Source organism: Gymnoscopelus microlampas, assembly GCF_963454915.1.
Source record: "Gymnoscopelus microlampas genome assembly, chromosome: 5".
Classification (NCBI taxonomy): domain Eukaryota; kingdom Metazoa; phylum Chordata; class Actinopteri; order Myctophiformes; family Myctophidae; genus Gymnoscopelus; species Gymnoscopelus microlampas.
Genome location: NC_139942.1, coordinates 7,072,819 through 7,094,604, shown reverse-complemented (window position 1 = coordinate 7,094,604; position 21,786 = coordinate 7,072,819). Strand labels below are relative to the sequence as shown.

The 21,786-nt window shown below is 40.5% G+C and overlaps 1 protein-coding gene across 1 annotated transcript; it reads right to left on the bottom strand.

Moving 5' to 3' along the window:
* Window positions 1–14,387: 14,387 nt before the first annotated feature.
* Window positions 14,388–20,495, bottom strand: LOC311044876 (NACHT, LRR and PYD domains-containing protein 1a-like; the record flags this gene model as incomplete). The annotated part of the gene is made up of 8 exons (XM_084056688.1): window positions 14,388–14,932; window positions 15,027–15,074; window positions 16,256–16,406; window positions 16,537–16,647; window positions 16,924–17,177; window positions 18,110–18,324; window positions 18,752–18,842; window positions 20,297–20,495. 8 exons carry the CDS (start codon window positions 20,493–20,495, stop codon window positions 14,676–14,678), a joined length of 1,326 nt encoding a protein of 441 aa, XP_083912814.1. The 3' UTR covers window positions 14,388–14,675.
* Between the last annotated feature and the right edge of the window lie 1,291 nt (window positions 20,496–21,786).

Here is a 21,786-nt window from a genome sequence, read left to right as displayed (position 1 = left end):
TTTATTTGACTGAGACAAAATAGTCCCTGTAGCAGCGCTCTGAGGCACTCAGAGCGCACAGCACAGCTGAGGCACAACACAGCTGATTCCAGTAGGCTATATGCTCCGTCGTACGAAGGTATCGTGCGGCGAAAATAGCCGATCTACAAGCTCACAATGCGTCGCGTTGTGAACTTGTAGATCGGTTTCGCGTTCTCCTTCTCATCCTCTTCTAACCATTGATCAACCGTAATGTCCACCAAATAAATAAAAATTAACAACATAGTCCATTTTGCGTAGCTGTTTGTTCTCCGGTGGCGGCGGTGGGTCAGGATACTCTCTGTTTGTTTTCATACCGTGGGACAGCGTGACGTCACAGCACAGCTGTGCAATATATTGTCTAAGCAGGCGCGGAGTGATTTATTAATGTGATTCGGCCCGTGCTATGATGCTGGTTTGGAGCACGGCTAGAAAGCTATTTCAACCAATCAGATTGCTTGGTCGGAACTACCTGTTGTATAATAACCATTAAACCCTACATACAGTGGTCTTTCCCCCCCTCTACAACTAAACTCTGTGGAAAAGATGACATGTTGTGGTACATTGTGAGCTTGTAGATCTGCCATGTGTGTCATCAGTTCACCTCAGAATAGGGACGCTAGGGTTCATGTGGGTAAATCAGACATCAAATGTTTCACACACCTCCACCAACATGCTGTTTTTCTTCAGAAGGGTCTTTGGATAGAGATCCTTCTGCATTGTGGACAGCTGTATCTTCCATGTTGATCATCCCCATTCCAGTTGATGCCAATACACCTAGAAAGACAGATAGACAGATAAGACCTCCCACAATGCATGGGAAGTTCAGTTGCCAAAGGCAGTACAGCAGTAGAAACACAGGGCAGATATAGAACAAAGATACAGCTATGGGCAGCAACAAGATGCTAGAAGTAATGAAAAAGAAGAATGAAAAAAAAAAAGCAACATACTGAACTAGAAAAGGAGTACCCGGTACTACTGAACAAAAATAATTATTTACCTGGCCCTCCACACTAGGACTATGCAGTATGTTATACTGTATGCAGACTTGCATAGTAAAAGCACTAATACCAGTGGTTCTCAAAGTGGGGTCAGGGGACCCCCAGCTAAATGACTGATAGTTAAGAACCAAATGGACCCTTACAGGCCTGTAAAGGGTGTTTTTAGGACGGCTCAAGCGAAGCGAGCCGTCCTCTATGGAGAGAGATGAAAGGCAAGTGAGGTATGTGGGAGTTAACCTCTCGAGGTATATAAAGAGAGGAGGTGGCTTAGGCGAAAAAGGGGCGTAACGGGGCGTGATTTGGTCAGGGACTCTCTGTTTGTGGGAAAAAGGGGGCGGTCTTGCTAAAAAAGGCTCTGGAACGCGTCGTCATTGCTTCGTTGCCACCGATTGGTTGCTGCAACTTGGCTTCATGCAGGGCGACGCCCCCTCTTTGCTCCAAACACCGATTGGTTGCTGGCTTCATGCAGGGAGACGCCCCCTCTCACGCCCCCACTCAGGTCTGAACATGCCCCCTCTCACATCTGAACATGTTTGCACCGCCGCCATTGTTCCAACACCAGTGTCCACGCAGTCTAAAGCCCCGCCCTCCCCTCTACACACTGAGTTCTTCATGCAGTATCACTCTGCAGAGAGGCATCAGAATTTTGTACTAAATTATAGAATGCACCAAAACATTAATAAGTGTCGACTTGAATCTATTTAAGCCACAATAAAGCCCCGCTTTTATTTTTGATATTTTTTTGGGGTTCATTTCGCATAGTTTTAGATGATTTTCCGTGCACATTTCTTCATTTAAGCATCGCGAGCTGCGAACGGCCTTTTTGCATGTAGTTGAAGCGCAAGAGGGGGAGAGAGTCGCAGATAGACAGCTGGAGAGTTGAATAACCTCCTCTTCAAATAACCAGATTTATTTACCAAAGTAGCCTATGTAGGCGACCTACATGTTTATGTTTTAGCTTAGACACGGGTAGCCTACAATAGTTGGTAGATGATTGGTTTCTTTTAGGAGCGCTTTGTGATGCACCGTGCAGTTAAATCTGCGGTGTCAATAAATTCCACTGCCCGCTCTTTGATGAGTCCTCCATCCTCCATGAATCGAATACAAACTGCAACTAGTTCCCGTTTGGAAAGCGGGAAATCTTTATACGCGAGTAGGCCTATTGCAAAATATTGTCCAATGTCCACTGAGTTCAGCCTTTATTTTACCAAGCAGGACTGATGCTGCAGCCTGAAGCAGCTTGTCCTGAAAGTGGTTTAGGCGGTCGATCGCGGTGGCTACCGTTCGTTTAGGCGTCCTCGCGTCGATGAGTTTGCTCTGGACAAACTTTTTTTTTTTACGCTGGTGCCATTGCTGCCTCTCTGCTGTCTCAACAATCAAAAATGAAGAGAACGAGGCCAGGACATGTGTGTGCTGTTTATATTGTGCGCTTATGTCATGACGTAGAAAACCGGTTCTGTGAATGAGGGACACAGACAGACACATTTCACACTCGAGTGTGAAATGGGATTCTGAGAATACACATTGGCTCAATTGCTCAAAAGACCCAACATCCTCCAGACACGCAGGACTTAGAGAGAATAGATGTGTATTACGTTATTTGTCCGCCTTAAGTATAGGGGCGATATTCATAGTAAATACACAAAAAGCTGTCTGGCGGAAGGAAGGCACAGTGGCCCTCATTTATCAACGCGGTGCAGCCCGAATAATGAACGTACGGCGATATCACCGCACCTTTCGGCATTTATCAATATATCCTGACGTGGCCTTCATCCTACTTTACGCTGAGATCTCACGTCTGGTCGAGACCAGTTGTTGACGTTGCCTGCGCCCGTTTATTCCATTCTAGACCTGCGGAGCAGACGGTCTGACAGGCATCTGGACACATATATCCACTCCAAAATGTATATCTACACTAATAAATAATCCCTGTGAAAATATAACATTTTATAAAGTAATTTAAACAAACTGCTTTAACAGTCACTCGGTTAAGCTTGCAGATCTGCATGGCTGCGTTGGCTATTTGAAAATAGCAGATCTACAAGCTCACAACAGGTCCCATTGCGACGCGTTGTGAGCTTGTGGATCTGCTATTTTCAGCGCAGCAGCGATTCTGCAAGATAATTTTCGGGAGCCCCGACATTCTTTTCATGGACAGTGAGGTCTACAAACTTACAGTAGCTTGTCCTATGTTATGGAGTTATGTCATAGAGAGTTATGTAGGCTACACAACCTGGCTGGGTTAAGGATATAAACCCGACGCTCCAATATTAACGTGGCGGCACGGAATCACTGCATTCCGTGCCGCCACGTTAATAGTCTAATAGTCTCAAAATGCACAATTTGTGAGCGCCATCATGTTCACACATTACAACAACAATAAGGCTCAAACCCATTCAGGGACATTAATCACTTATACAAAATGTTTTGCATCAATGAAGTCAATAACATGCTATTCAATCTGTCGCATCATACACATGGACATAGTAAATGCATCTGTATGTTTACACATTGAAATGTGAAAACATAGTGGAGCACAATAGCATATGTGTAATGTCACCTTAAACATGTAGGCTAGCTTTGTTGTTTTATAGCAATAGTATATAAATGCATTTCCTGTCATCAAACCTATGTATTCCTTTTTACGTTACTGTATGTGTTGTTTAGCATAGGACAACCACAACATTCAGGTCAGCTGTTTGTAACATCGCATCCGGGGTACTACAGCCAACGTCATTGTCAAGACAACATAGAGTGTGTGAATGGCCCCTGCTGGACGGGCTGCTTTCCCAGTTAGCAGTACTTCATAACGTCACTATATCACACAGGTTTATAGACCTTTAGTTATGAATTGCATTGCAAACTGACGTGATTCAAATATAAATGAAATGGCATGGTGGAAAGAAGTGATCGAATGTTTTACTTAAGTAAAAGTATCAATACTGCAATGTACAAGTACTGCATGATGAGAAAGGATTCGGAGATAATAATGTGCTTCAGTAAAACTATTAGTATTTAAATGGGCTTACAGTACCCAAAGTACAAAAATGTTTGCAAATAGCAGATGTGGAGCTGACAACGCAACTTAAACTACGACAAACTAAGCGTTATTCTCTGCCAGCCCTTGAAATACCCGTACACACAATTAGCTTTGGTGCCATGAGGTCAGCTTGTACATGGGCAGTTTAAAACATATTTTTTATAGGCTAGGCTACATGTTACCACTTGAAAATGGGACATTGTGCATAATGACTACTTTTACATTTGATACTTTACGTACATTATGAAGCCAATACTTTTGTACTTGTGAAACTCTAGTAGGCTACATGTGGAATTCCGGACCATTTGTAACAGAATATTTTAATATTGTTAGCCTTCAGTGCTATCATGCACAGTTCTAAACTAATTCGTCTCATCGTCCGACAACAGCACAGTCAAATGCAAAAATCACACATTTCTTTGATGATGATGTTGCTTTGGTAATTGTTGTCGGCCAACCGAGCGCGTCCTCCTCTCGGAATGGGTCGCTCCGCTCTGCTCAGCTCTTTGATGAACAGCTGGCTCTCCCGCACGTCCTCCACGTTGCTTGTCCGACTCGGAACCGAACTCCCTCTCGTCTCGTGGGGGTTGGTTTGGCAGAGATGATTACGTTTCGCCTCTCCCACGACGCTCGTCGACAAGAGACCCACGACGTCGAGCTAGACTAGCACTCCTCACGTGAACAACACCAATCTCCGTACTTTCCTCGTCGCACGGGCTGACTGTTAAATAACTGTACCGATATCTGAGCTCAACCTAACTCAAGCTATTCCCTTCGGTCCAGGGACGAATACACGTAGTAGATTTGGCGTAAAACACTCAAACTACAACACAACAACTACACATAAAAACACGCAAAACCGATACTGACTTTTGGTAATTTATTAACACACACACACACACACACACACGCACACGCACACGCACACGCACACACACACACACACACTCACACATAAACACACATGGTTACTAAACTACTAATACTTGGTACAGTATCTGATAGCCTCAGCCAGCCCAAGAGAAACTACACACATTAGCTCTCCTTAAAGTGGGTGCTAAAGATAAGCATTGTAAGATGCTGTTGAAGTAGAAGTAGGTTATTTAACTGTAAACAAAAAACACACAAATGGAAAATACTATTAAAACTACGCAAACAACATGTATAATAAAATAACACACAAAATGACCATTTTCCATGCACAATTGTTTACCAGCTCGCATTCAACGTGCAGTCGTTCTCATATGCTGGGATGAAATGCTCTTTCAGATGTAAACAACTTTACTGCGCGTGTGCAAGACCACTCGTGGAATTCCTTTGCAATAACACACAAGTTTCACATAAACACGGATGTTTGTCGCATCACAAAATTAAGTAATTCTTCCCATGACATCTTAATTTCCACAGGAATCAAAACCACAAAGAACATTTGCAAATTGGAGTAAATACGGTTAAATGTGTGGTAAAAGTGGAATCGAAAATAACAGTGCGTCCTCCGTGCGCTAGCCTAACTTGGTTAATAATGCGCTTGTATGAGGTTACCAAACACACTGTTTTTAGCCAAACACAGTACTGTCCGCTATTAATTACTTACTTATCGACGCAAGTCACGTTATTATGCTTTTTCATGGCCTTGTGAAGACGATCACTTCCGCATTTTCTTCTTCGGTGGTATAAACTATGACACGGTTGCCAGATTTTCGAGAGAGTAATAAGCAACCAGGTCAATGAAAACAAGCCCAAAGATGTAAGTGGCTATATGAGCACTATAAACCTATATGCATCGGCTTTTTGAAAATAGACGATTTGGAAATAGCCGATCTACAAGCTCACAACAAAATAATAAAAACAAATAAAAAGCAACTAGCAATATTTGCAAGCAACTTCACAGAGAACGAGGTCGCTTATAATTACTATACATGGCAACACTAGTTACAAACAAAACATGTGTCATGAAATAGCAGATCTACAAGCTCACAACGCGTCGCCGCCTTGTGAGCTTGTAGATCTGCTATTTTGTATTTTGATTGAATACTGTATGTACAAAAGTATTTGTAGCTATGATTCCCTGCTTTCATATAACATGAAATAACAAAAATGAAAAAAGCCTAGATGACTTATCTGTTGTCGTGGTGGGTTAGATAGATAGATAGATAGATAGATAGATAGATAGATAGATAGATAGATAGATAGATAGATAGATAGATAGATAGATAGATAGATAGATAGATAGATCGATAGATAGATACACACATGCATTTAAAAAAAAAAATCTCAATAGCACAATACCTCCCTACAGCAAACCACATCCCATCTTCACTTTTAAAGACCCACCCACACAACAGCATTACTTCAATTCACGTCTACACAAAGTAGCTTCAATGATGTACATGTTAATGCTTAATACCTTTTCATGCCACCTCATGCATTGTTTTTCTCCTCTGAATGTACATAGCCATGGCAGGATATGGCCTTCGACATAAGGTCTTACAGTGGCCTTCATGTAACATCACTGGTAATTAGAGTCCGACCGATAGGGATTTTTGTGACCGATACCGATAACCGATTTTAGAGAGGTTTGGATTATATCGGTCACCGATAACCGATATGCAACCGATATTGTGAATTTTATTAGCTGGAATGAAAATAGGCCTTTTCTGTTTTGTTTTTTTTACATTTACTCAAGTACTGTACTTAGGAAAATTTTAAGTAAAATTTTGAGGTATTTTTTTTACTATTATTATTATTAGTAGTAGTAGTAGTAGTAGGCTAGTAGTAGTAGTAGTAGTAGTAGTAGTAGTAGTAGTAGTAGTAGTAGTAGTAGTAGTAAAGTATTGGAAAGTATTTCCAATTTTCAACACTTTTACTTCTACTCCATCTCAGAGGCAAATATTATACTTTTACTCCACTACAATTATTTGAAAACTTTAGTTACTAGTTACTTTGTAGATTAAGCTCTAGAATATTATAAACAACACACACATTAACCACTTCAGCCCTACACATATCTGCCATTTGAAAATAGCAGATTTACAAGCTTGTAGATCTGCTATTTTCCAAAGATTTTTATACATTTGAAATCTTGTTGAACAGGACATCGTGACAGTCGACCGTCGTGTATCCATGGCTATTACTCCCTCTAACATTTCCCATGTTTTTAGCAGTGGTGGAAAAAGTACTCAAATTCTTTACTTAAGTAAAAGTACCAATACTGCAATATAGAAATACTCTTGTTACAAGTAAAAGTCCAGAATTCAAGTAAAAGTAAAAGTACAAAAGTATTGGCATCAAAATGTACTTAAAGTACCAAAAGTAAAAGTACTAAATATTTGAAAATAGCAGATCGAGCTTGTAGATCGGCTAGGTATAAAATAGGGTTAAAGTGGTTAATGTATGTTTCATTATATCATAATTTATATCTGAAAAGTAACTAGTAACTAAAGTTTTCAAATAAATGTAGTGGAGTAAAAGTACAATAGTTGCCTCTGAGATGTAGTGGAGTAGTAGTAAAAGTATTGGAAATTGGAAATACTCAAGTAAAGTACCGATACCTCAAAATTGTACTTAAGTACAGTACTTGAGTAAATGTACTTAGTTACTTTCCACCACTGTTTTTTAGTGTATTGAAATAATGTCATGCATATTTGTCCAGTGCATAGCCTACTGCAGGCCTTGTTGACTAGATTTAGAATAGATTTTTAAGCTCTTGCTCCTGAAATGATCGATTATTTTTTAAGGGGAAACGCCATCATTTAACATGCAAGTCAATGGGTGAGAAGGAGATTGCCAGGCACAAATGGTAGTTTAGGTAATTAATGTATTTGTGCAAGATGACTCTGCTACTGTATATAAAATGTGTATATTACTCGTTCATCATGGTTCATGTTCAAATAGCTCAATCCAAAATATAATGCTGTAGGCCTAAGTGTTAAGGTTGTTACACACCGGGGCGATTTTTTCGTGCGAATAATGCGTTTTTTTTAAAACCTTATAAAGTCAATGGCTCCGTACATGGAGCGAAAAAGCGAAAAAGCGAAGCGAAAAAGCGTCTTTTAATTATTCGGAACGAGTCCGAATTTTGCGTATATTCGCTATTTTCGCCGGTGTGTAAGGACCTTAAGGCTGTATTTACGCACCTGCTTAATTGTAATTAATGCTTCAACATAATTATGACCGGTATTTCTTATCAGATGTCTGATAAATTTGATTCATTCCGGACATTGGGACCAGCAGGTTACAATCCTATATCGCAACCCCTGGTATACCACATTGCTTAGCAGAGTTCAGTGATGCAAATGCATGTCAAGTTGATCAACAGATTGTATTATTCCCCAATGCAATAACAGTACTGAAATGAAGGCTATAAGGGCAATAATGGGAGCCCTTTTTTTTAAAAGTAACTTCAAAGTTACTTTTCACAGTAACGCATTACTTTTTGGTGTAAGTAACTAGTAAAGTAACTGAGTTACTTTTAAATGAAGTAACTAGTAATGGCATTGGTAACTGGTCACTGGTTTTCAGTAACTAGCACAACACTAGCACAACACTACAACGGTGTCTAACCGAGAGTTATACTTCTCCAGTACAACGGTGTCTAACCGAGAGTTATACTTCTCCAGTACAACGGTGTCTAACCGAGAGTTATACTTCTCCAGTACAACGGTGTCTAACCGAGAGTCCATGCAGATCACAGTTGACAAATATTATATATTATCAGAGCTATTATTAATGTTATCGGTTTTATCGGGATGACGTCATAATTCCTGATATCGAACCGATAATTATCGGGCCGATACTTATCGTGCACTAATAATTTTATCGCAAATTATTTTTATATTTTTCTCTGTTGTTGGTGACAACTCTAGTGCGTCCCATGGACGCCACGACGGTGTCATGAATGCGTCCTTTCACAATATTGTGCGTCAGCGACGCAGGACGCAGGCCTATGAGCATCTCTGCTCAGTGCGGCTGCAGAGTTCATGTGCAACATCTTGCATGCATGGCTGTGGCTTTACAGTTTTCCTTCGCCGTGTCTGTAGGTCACCCCCAGGGACCCCCAAGGGTCTCCAGGGACCCCTAAGGGGGGGGGGGGGGGAACGCGGACCTCCTTTTTTTTTTTTTTTTTTCATCCTATGCTTTTGGACCCCCAAAACTATTTTCTTTTTGGGGGGGGGGGGGGGGGGGGGGCCCTGCGCCGTCCATCATGACATCTATGTCATTCTTTCTTGTTTAATACTCATGGGGAGCCAGGGGGAGCATCCATGGCCTAATGCATAACAAACTGGTGGGTCCTTGAAGTAAAATAAAAAAAGATTGAATATGAGTAGGAAGTATGCTACCTTCGGCAGTAGCTGTGTCCACAGGGAATAGTCACAGGGACATTCAACAAACCCAGGCAGATAGCACAACAAAACTGTTGCTTGTCCAGTTCAACTCGCTGTGCCATTTTACCACTGTCTTGTCTTGATAAATGCTGTGTAATAATGCCTTGAACCCTCAACTCTAAAGTTCCTGAACACTCATACAGGTGTTTTCATTTACTCTGATTGGTGATTACACCTCTTCTCAGGGCTGTTTGTGTGGGCGTGCACAAACTATAGCTTTGATTGACAGCTCCAACTCCAAGTAAAGAAGGAGCCTTCCATTTGGTTCCATTTGTACACTCTCAGAGTTACACACCCGTAAAGGGCCATTTGGAACCTTCAGGGACCATGAGGGTGTCTGGACCACATGGAGGGCTCTAGCTCTGACCGATGCCAAGCTGGTGTTTGTGAACCAGCCGAACATATCAAAGGCTGTGAAGACCTTGGATGGATTGTCTTTAAGGTTTTTAAAGGCTTTTAGTGCTCCGCCAATGAACCTGCCCAAGATGAGTCATGAGGAATGGCCATCACATCCTGGTTCATTTGAGTAAATCCTGCTGCCAATGCTTCATGTGATGCTGGAAAACAATACAGAACACAATGGCAGAGAGGCTAACAGTATAAGATAAGCTTTTTTTTACACAAGATATGCTGTATTATGTCATGGGGACACAAATGGCACCGAATACTCGGAATGACCCATTTAGCTCACATTTCTTTTATTAAAAAAGTATATAGTTAAATGGTTGGAAGAAATCAATGACAAATCTAAACTACGTACATATTGTTAGTTTAAAACTGTGTATGAATGTGAAAAATAGGTTGTGTATGATGTATCTAAGAGCCAGTCATCTCTGTGCACAGCTTCGCTCTTTTCAGAATTATTGCCATTACATATTGAAACAGGACGGTACACTGGAACAGCATTAGATCAGAGACTGTGATATCTCTGTCACAACTCCCACTCACCACCAGATGGCAGCAGTGGACTATTGTTGAACCGTTTCCACCACTAGTGAGTAGCAGTGTGGGTCTTGTCTAAATTGTATTATAATCTCAAACACATTGTTTTAGAGAGAAAAAAATATGCAAATAAAATACTTAAATAAATATCCTCATCCCCTCAGTTGAAAATGCGAGCAGGGTAACCCCATTTCCAGGGCAACTACAGAGACAAAAAAATAGCTTTCATAAACAGACCCATAACATACTGGGGTGTAAGTGGTTAACTGTTTCTAATTAGAAATGAATAGTCTGGGCCAGATTTATGTACAGTAAAAGGTGCAAATTGCTTTGTAACTTAAAAGCAATTTACATGCATTAATTTGGCCCACTGAAATGTTATACATGTAGGTACATTGTATCGTGCACCACAGGTAAACACATTACTCACATTGCTCCTCCCACTCGTTGTCTTCTGTCTCATGTTGCATATATATATATATATATATATATATATATATATATATATATATATATATATATATATATATATATATATATATATATATATATATATTTAACATACTAAAAGGTGCAAATTGCTTTGTAACTTAAAAGCAATTTACATGCATTAATTTGGCCCACTGAAATGTTATACATGTAGGTACATTGTATCGTGCACCACAGGTAAACACATTACTCACATTGCTCCTCCCACTCTTTGTCTTCTGTCTCATGTTGCATATATATATATATATATATATATATATATATATATATATATATATATATATATATATATATATATATATATATATATATATATATATATATACATATATATATATATATACATATATATATATATATACATATATATATATATATACATATATATATATATATATATATATATATATATATATATATATATATATATATATATATATATATATATATATATATATATATTTAACATACTAAAGTATAATGGGCTTAAGTGGTTAGGACTGACATGTTACATGCATATAGTAGCCTACAGTTATCAGTGCAAATGAACGCTTACATTACTGTGTGACGTCTCTTTCTAAACATGTCTGTCTCATCACAGGACTGTCCTGTGTCTCTTTCTAAACATGTCTGTCTCATCACAGGACTGTCCTGTGTCTCATTCTAAACATGTCTGTCTCATCACAGGACTGTCCTGTGTCTCATTCTAAACGTGTTTGTCCCACACAGTCGTGTCCAGCAGGAGGAGATGGAGAAGAGGTTTCGGGACACCCTGGCCAAGCAGAAGGCCTGTCTCCTGGCAGGGAAATGGAGGAGTGAGGTGGTCAACAAGGAGATGAAAAAGCAGGCGGGCGAAAAGAGAAGCAGGTTTTGGCGGCCCAGGGGGTACCATGTGTTAACTCAATAACCACCACTCTCCTTCTGCACCAAACACACCCTTTTTCTCTCCTCCCCATCACTTACTATTTTGAGATTTTTTTTAGAAATATAGCATGCTCTGCTCTGCTCTGAGGGGTGTCATTCGGGGTCCCAGGGCAATTGCCACCCCTATACCTCTGAACTTTAGCACTGAGTGCATCTCAATCCACACCCATCACCCGTCCATCTACATGGGACATGTGACAAACATGTTATAGACACATTTCTTGTCGGCAACCATACATTCTTCAGCCACTTCAACCTGGAATCCCTATTTTTGGCATGTAGGTGAACATTCTCAAAAGGACTTTCTGCATATTGGTCTATCTATGGTATTTGTTTATGTTCAAGTAGCTCTGATGTTTTATATTTGGAAGTACAATACTATGATGTGTTTGATGGGTATGTAAACATTTTCTATGTACGACATAGCCTTTCTCTTTAGATGCTGCTTGAAATTCAATAAAGATTTTGACCAAAATGTATTTATTTTTAAATAAAAATAATAGTGAGTATAGCCGATCTACAAGTTCACAGCGCGTCATATGACACGTCGTGAGCTTGTAAATTGGCTATTTTAGCTGTTTAAAAGAAGTGGGCGTAAGTGGACAGTGTTTTCTGAAATGGATCCCTGTCTGCTCTCTCCCTCCAGGCATCATCTCCCGTCAGGAGGCTGAGTCTTTGCTTGCAGAGCAGCCAGAGGGCAGCTTTCTGCTGAGGGTCAGTGAGTGTATCTGGGGCTTCACTCTCTCCTATCGCACAGCCGGCGCCTTCAAACACTTCCTGGTGGACGCCTGCGCTGATTATTACAGCTTCATCGGCCTCGACCAGATCCAACACGCCACTCTGGCCGATCTGGTCAGCTTTCACAGGGTAGGCCTTTTTGTCACTATGACACACTGCAAAATGATGCCTGTTAAGCCTGTTTTATAATAACCGAAATATCGGCTGTTATTTGACTTTTTTGAGGACATTGGTAGAGCCAGTTTTTGCAGCCGTTGTGTCCTGATTTGTAACCACCATCGCTATCATTATTTTAAAAAAATAGTGAATGCGAAAATATCAATCACTAAGCTCATAACTTGTTACGATGCAACACGTTGTGAGCTTGTATATTGTCTATTTTCGCTATCACAATTTTTTTATCTTTTTTGAAAATGTTTAAGATTCTAGTACCATTTGTATTTCACCTTCGACCTTTTAAATAATCCAATTCCAGGAAGAGGTCATTACCACATCAGGAAGGGAGCTCTTGCAACACCCCTGTCCACCGAGAAGCACTTCCACACACTATGGGGGTCTTTTTGAGTGACTCATTCAACGTTCACTCCAAACACATGTCCAGGACTGGAGCTCACATCTATTTGAACACCTGGTGGTCCCCAAACCCGATGTCGAGAAACAGTGATTAGAATCATTTGAATGGGTGCTGGAATATCCTCCCGTGTGTTATAAAGAACGAGTGTCCAATAGTATGGTTTAAATCCTATCTGTTCAAAAATGTACATCAATTATTTTTTCTACCTCCAAAAAAATCACTAAAGGAGCAACAACACCCTTTTCTTTGCTCTAGGTTTGTCCTCATTTAGTATTGCATATCCCATGAATTATCCATGTGTTTAATCCTCCAGAATTTGGGTAATTCAAGAGACAAAACACAAAACACACCGCAACGAAAACAACAAGCCAGTGACTTCCTCATTGAAGGAACGCAGTGTTGTCAGGTTGCGGGAGAGCAATTGTTTTGTTTCACTCAACATCTCTGCATACAGTACTTTCTCATTCATTTAGTGAGACTCTGATTTGCGTTTGGTGTGTGGCGTTTCACCTCTTCTGAGTTGTGTGCCCTGCGTCAAACCTGTTTTCAGTTGATGCTAGTCTGACTCGTCTCTGCAGACCAGATTTTAGTCGTAAAACTCTATATTAATGCTTTGGGGAGATCCAGAGCACAACAAACTGCCTGGATGTTCACAGGTAAGCTTCGAAATGAAGATTAACCAAACCAAAAACATGACTTCTAGGAGAGTGTTTTTTTTTTATACCAGAATTCACGATTGATTCAGATGTGAGGTCTTGCGCTCGTCGATGTTTGTGGCCACCGGCTGCTCTGCAATGAGGCAAATGTAAATGGCAATATGTACAATTATACATTCAAAGTATCTTCTGCATTATAAGACATTTAATGTAAATTAACTGCAGGTGGTCAGATTAAAGACCTTTGCTGCGGTAATTTGTTCATGGAGACAAGGCAACACACACACACACACACACACACACACACACACACACACACACACACACACACACACACACACACACACACACACACACACACACACACACACACACACACACACACACACACACACACACACACACACACACACACACACGCTCTGTCCCCTTCCCACCTCAGCCAGCAGCAGGCACACTTGAATTTTCGTAGAAAATGTGTTTCTAGTGAATAGGTTACAATGTACATGTTTGAACTGTAGACCAAATCATTTCATTACAAAAATAAGTCACATCGTATCCAAGGGTTAGTTTCATTTATTACAAAATATTTCCCCATATAAACCTACAGCCTGATAAATAATGAAACACAGCAGATATTGGTTAACATTTTAAATGTTCTACACATGAAAAATATAAACAAATGTGAGGAAGGCTCAGCGTCACCCTGTCTGTGTTTATGTTCCAACAACAATGTACATTGTCCCATTATGCATGCTTCAGTTCATTTGATTGACATTATGCATGCTTCAGTTCATGTGATTGACATTAGGACAAATGTGTAACTCTGGGTAGGCCCATTCAGAGTCAATCTGGGTGGGCCTGTGCCTCTCAGGTGCAGGTCCACCCACCGTAGATCCACCCCTGGTATTATCCCAGACCCAGTATCTCCTCCATGACCAACTTCTCATTTATGACAAGAGCTTCGTACAAGGTCTCTGCTGCTTCAGCGGTGGTCACACTGTCAAGGATCCTCCTCATGCTTTGTTGAGGTGTGGTCTCAGATTGGACGTTGGCGGCCATTTCAGGAGGGAAGCCCTTACTTTGCAGATAATCAAGGATGGGACCCACGTTCTTCACTTTACTGACTAAAGCGTCCCGATTTTCCATCAAGAGAACCTGTTTGCCTTTATGCAAATCAAAGGATAACATACTGTAAATCTTAAGATTGTTAAGTTGAAAGAAAGGGAAAACGTATATATGAAGATAATGGGTGTGTACCTGAAACAGAATGGCTGATGGGCTTCATTATCGTTGGTTTGATTTGTCCTGTGGATGACATGAAGTGAAAGCCTTTACTGCAGGGTTTACACACATGATTAATATTATATTTAAATATTAATCTTAATAACATCCTCTAATTATACAACATTATTTTAGTCATCAAAGTAGTAGCTGAATGCACAATTATGGATACAATGATAATACTGAATACTTCAGATGTACTCAGACTGTTGACTGAAACATGAACGACACTCATGTTTGTGTTCATTAGTTGCAAACAGATGTGTACAGCTCACCGTTCACCAAAAAACATTCAATGAAAGCTTTTTTAATGCGTTCATGAGCATGGGTATGGGAGGGGCTGAGCACATGTTAAAGACTGAAGGATATTTCACTGTAGTGTTAAGAGTTTACTTTTACCCATCAGTCACACATAGTCAAATTATGCTTGAAAATACAAAAATAAACCATAAATATAAAATCTATCATAAAATCACTTTTTATGTCATTTATAAATGTAAATAAATGAACCATTAAATCAAGGTAAAGTCAGTTGGGTCTTAAGTCAAATTGTGTTTTTATCGATGTCTAAAAGTTGAGTTGTTTGAGGAGATTGGAGATGGAGTGCATTCCGGTATCACACATGAAAATGCAATGCGTGACACCGGCATGCAACTTTTCATTAGCTTTGTTGCTGCCTTATCTCATGCTGCTGCTCCCCTTCTAGAAACTGCTGCTCACCCGCCATACACATTATCATAATAGTGAGACAGTTCTGCAGTTTTGCTGTGGAAACACTCACAGACAGAGATTTAGTGCATTTAAAGGTAAATATGGGGGGATTCAGAAGGCCACGATTGGTAGGGGAAAAGCAACTTGCTCCCCCAGAATACCTAAAAGAGGATTCATTCATCGCCAAACCAAATGTGTGTATTTCACCTTTCATATTGTTTAAATTATCGTTATACACATCTCTGACTTTTATAGGTAGATATTTAAATGTTGCAGCATCAATGTTTTCATCCTCTTACTCAAAGGACTAAGCTGTCTCCTACACATTAAGAGGAGCTCCATGTATTCAAATACAATTCATTGTGGAATTAGGATCTGAGACACTGATCACTGTGTGCTGTTCAGTAGATGCTCCTAATAAACAGGCGAAAACCCAGACACAATTACAGGTATGTGCAAATGTACTTAATGTAGCTTAAGAAACATAATTGTACCTTTAACTCTGAGCTTGTGTCCATTCCACACCGGCTCACGCTCACCCTCAGGTCCTCGTAGCTCCAATGAGAAGTATTCTGTCTTCAAATCCATGAACACCTCAAATGTTGGCTGGTAATTATTCCCAAAGTCCAGATAATAAAGCCCAGCCTGAAGACACACATACATTTATTACTATTGCATTGGATTACTGTAGTAGTGGCAGTCATTTTACTGTAGTATTAGTAATAGTAGCAGTAGTAGCAGAAGTAGTAGGACTAGACCAACATGTGTGTGATACCTTTGGTTGTGCTTCATGTGGAAGACAGTGCAGACTGTACGATGTGTGTGCGGTGAGTGAACATGTAGGTGTATTCATGATCCGTACATCCTGTTGATATTGTTTTTCCACCTACAATGACACACACTTTACCACATGGTTCCATCATAATGCCTGGTATAGACTAACTAGTCTGCAGACCATTATTTGTCACTGTTGATGGACATTTTGACATGGCTCTTTAGTACAAGTTATGGACTTTGGCCTGATATTGGCTGTCAATGTGCCCAAACCTACAGACTAGCATCTCTTCAGAATCACAATCCATTTTATGTTGAAGTACAATACGTATGAAGATAATCAAACTTTAAGGGATGAGGCTACTTAGCATTAGATAACACATTTTACCTCTTCGGGATGCACATTTCTCGGCAGCAGGAATACATTCATCTCATATCTTTCGCTTGGCGGTCGAAGGAACAGCAGAACTTGACCAACAATTTGTTTAGGTTTAGGGTTTAAGAGGTCGAGAATCCACGTCCACGTCAGCCCAAAGAGAGACAGGTGGGTCACATTTACAATCACGTGAGTCTGGGTCACTTTCAGAGGTTTTAAGAGGTGTATCCCCTCATCTGTGATGTTGGCCACACAAAGGTCATCACCTGTGAAAGGTTTTACACATTTTACAGATATTTTACATAAAACATTTTGTTGTGAGGAGGATGTGAAAAGCAGACACAACACTTCCCAATGTGTTCTGTGTGCTGAGAGCTCGCCCACAGTACATAGTTTTACATTAGCTGGCTGTGTGTTACGACTCTCTACATCTACATAGTTTTACATTACGACTCTAAATCTACATAGTTTACATTACGACTCACCTCTACATCTACATAGTTTGCATTACGACTCACCTCTACATCTACATAGTTTACATTACGACTCACCTCTACATCTACATAGTTTTACATTACGACTCACCTCTACATCTACATAGTTTTACATTAGCTGGCTGTGTGTTACGACTCGGCCATCCTCACCTCTTCATCTACATTTGGCGCTCACTCCGCGCTCATCAGCCGGTGTTGACAGCTCCACCTGCCTCTCATCTACGATCATCATCACACCTGCCCCTCGTCTCTAATCACCTCCACGCTCCACAACAACCTGGTCTGCACACCAACCAGGTCTTATCCAATCTTTACGTATGGTAAAGTTCAGCTACTCCACACTTAGCTTTCTAGTGTTGTAGCGCTTCCAGCCTGCTTAACCTTTATGCAGTTGCAGTGCGCTTGCTTCATTTGTTTATCATCGTGATAATTATGGCTGACTCAGCTTCTCTCCACTACAGTACACTGGATCAGAGCTGAGCCGTGGCAGCCAGCGGAGCCACGCCCCTCATCTATCCTTTGTTTTTCACCATTTGGTCAACAGACTCACCATTGTGACCTTTAACCTTCGATCCGCCTCTTCCTTGCTGTGTGTCAGACACACTAATTCTCAGTACACAGAAGGCAGAAGGTGTTGTATTTCAACAGATTTGTTATACAGAGTGACTTTGAACAAGACACTTGAAAGTGATTGGATGCCTCACCAGGTGTGACGTCACAGTGTGGCAAGTGTAGCTGGCAGACAGACTGGTGAGGACACTGAATGTCAAACAGAGGACCTGCAGGAGTCCTTCTTGTTGACTTGAGCTGGTCCTCATCCCACTGAACAGTCCTGTAGAGGACTTCTCCTTCGCCTGTCGTTCCAAACGCCAACCCTGTCTTTTTGCACTGGAACAGCCCCGCCTCTGGGAACGTGAACCTGTGACACAAAACAAGCATTTATTTGTATTAAGATATGTTTGGGGCCTTTCTGCCTTTATTTAGTTAGTACAGTGGACAAAAACAGGGAGAGAGTCGTGGAATTAATAACATGCAGCAAATCCGCCGTCTGGCTCGGGAATTGAACCCGGGACACGATGCCAGGCATCAAAGTCTGTGAGGTACGCGCCTTAACCACTTGAAAACCGACACCCCCAAAACCAACATTGATATCATCTATTGACTTCATGAGGTGTCATGTTGCCACATGTTGTATCCAGTTCATGTACCATCACAGTGGTTGGTTGAATAGAAACAACATGTTAGTGGAAACAGGAAGACTCAGCTGTGGTGAATGATCAGCTGATGTTCTCAAAGACACAACTTCTACATACAGTATGTGGAGGAAGCTGTTGAGGATGACCTACCTGTATTCATTGGTTGTGTGTTCTGTGTGCACGATGGGGGAAAAACTGGTCTGAAAGATAAAAAGCAGGAAACAAACAATCAGTAACTTTCCTGATGTTCAGTCAGTGTGATTATACATAATATATAATAATGTGTGGTCCTTTCCTCTCCTCTCATTGGCCACACGTCCAACTGGTTATCAAAGAGGTGTGTATGAGGTGGTCTCTAAGGAGTTAATATGTCACATCCATCACATAACTGTCCATGCGATGCGACCTGTTGTGAACTTGTAGATCTGCTATTTTCAAATAGCCAATGCAGCCAGATCTGCAAGCTTAACCGAATGTCTGTTAAAGCAGTTTGTTTAAATTAGTCTATAAAATATTATATTTTTTACAGGGATTATTTATTAGTGTAGATATACATTTTGGAGTGGATTATGTGTCCAGATGCCTGTCAGACAGTCAGACAATGCTGCTCCGCAGGTCAAAAAGGAATAAACGGGCGCAGCCAACGTCAACAACTGGTCTCGACCAGACGTGAGATCTCAGCGTACGGTAGGATGAATCCAACGTCAGGATATATTGATAAATGCCGAAAGTTACGGTGATCTCGCCGTACGCCCATTATTTGGTCTGCACCGCGTTGATAAATGAGGGCCTGTGTGTGTGTGTGTGTGTGTGTGTGTGTGTGTGTGTGTGTGTGTGTGTGTGTGTGTGTGTGTGTGTGTGTGTGTGTGTGTGTGTGTGTGTGTGTGTGTGTGTGTGTGTGTGTGTGTGTGTGTGTGTGTGTGGATATAGATGGATAGATAGATAGATAATTCCTGGTCTACTGTACATGCACACAACTATAATAATAGCATTTTATATAGTTGAGATTGTTGTTAAAATAGCTGACTTGTGAAGATATGTAGCTTTTTGGAATGGTCAGAATTAATGTGACATTAATGTGTTGTTATGAGACGTGTGTTGGGATATATTTTTATAACTAAGAATTATTCTGGAGGTGCTAATGTTTCTCTTAATGAAATAAATAAGAATTAAAATGTGTGATCTATGAAACATCTTGATCTCTCACACTCATCACATCAGTGTCTGCCTGGCTGGGAGCTATACTCATGGTGTCATATCCTGAAGAGGGCGCTGTTGGTCCAGGATGTGTAGTCAGCCAATCAGAGACCTTGGCAGGTGACCAGCAGTGTAAACTTCCTGTTTCAGACGGTGTTCCACCACTCACTGGAACAGAAGACAACAGACAGCAAGACATTTACAATGATAATAAAAACACACCTGGATGTGAAAACCCTGCAGCCCAGCACAACATCTCTACATGTCTCTGTTCCTCACATATGAACCATGATGCCATTTTGACCTTTGACCTTTTGCACCCAAAAGTTAACAATCTCTTAAAGACAGCCTACTGATCATTCCCTCCAGGTTTCATGAAAATCCACTCGTCCATTCTTGTTATTTTATGCAAGGACACATGCATGCACGCACATACCCACACACACACATTTTAATACTTTATTAATGTCCACATAAGAGGATAAAAGTAAGACTCACTACTTGGTTCTTGTGGTTCCATCATCACAAACTTCAACATCTTCTCTATCACCTCCTCCTCTCTCTTCTTCCATTCTTCTGGTGTTAAAGTTTTCTTTCCTGTCAGTCTTTCAAACAGTGTCTTCTGTCGTGTCTCATGTGATGAAGACGAATGTCCAAAGTGTCCTCTGTAAGAAGACTGAAACACAACAGTGTACATTAATACAGGATCCATCAAGCTGATGGTATACTGATATTGTAATAGCATTTCAATACATGTTAACTTCAATGAAAGCTCATATGGTTGTAAATGTATGTAACTGTAATGTTTAAGCGTGACTAATGTGCAATTTTTGTGACCATTATCGACAGGTAAGAGGGAATATTCACTGATATGTCATTCTTGAAAAAATATCGTCCCGGTATATCAGCCAGATGGTATATCAATCATCTGTACTTAAATCTGATGTATCTTTTATACACAGCCAACAATGGAAAAATATGATCAAGTATATTTAAATTTGTAACCAAAGCTCTTGGTTATAGATTATTACTGTACATCAATAAACATCACACACATGTTTAACCAAATGTAATAAAATATTAATACATCGTAAGAGGGAGGAAAAAGGAATAAATATTACTGTGTTCTTACAATGATCATGTATGATGTAAAAAATACCATGAATAAAGATATAAAACTAGAAAAAGTGCTCCTCGGAGCACAGGTCTCCGCCAGGTCAGGTAGGCTATTGTGGCCTCCTGGTGGCGCTATAATAGGCCAATGTGAAAAGGGTGCCATTTGTTCTTAGGCCTTGCACGACAATTGGACCCTGGCTGCATTCATGATTTGAGGCATTTTGTTAAAAACATTTGTTTTGCTAAATTAGACCTGCTGGTGGCGCTATAACAGGCCAATGTTAAAAGGGTGGCATTTGTTCCTCAACATAGTATGAATGTGCATGCAAAGTTTGAGCGCAATTGGACGGTGCGTTCATTATTTGCGGAATTTTGTTCAAAACAAGCCAATAATGCAAACTTTAGATGTCAATCTTAGCCAATCAGTATGGAATATGAAAAATCAAACACATCTGTCATGATCACATGACTATAGAGATCATGTGTACCGATTTGCGTGAAATTTGGATAAAATTGGAAGGAGTAGTATAAAATCATGTGTTTTACATAAGTCGGCCTCCTGGTGGCGCTATAAAAGGCAGATGTGAAAAATGCAGGGCAAAGGTTTTTCCTTGACCTCTAGGGAGTGTGCATACAAAGTTTTACACAGATCGGTGCAATTATAGGTAAAAACACAAATCGGCCTGTTATAGCGCCACCATGAGGCTGATTTGAAAAAATTCAAATGGTAGTTCTTCCTCGGCCTAATGGGAATGAGCGTGCAAAATTTCACGGAAATTGCATGCTGTGTTCATGATTTGAGGCATTTTGTTCAAAACGGAGCACTCCTGCAAACTTTGGAAGACATTTTTAGCCAATCAGGATGGAATATG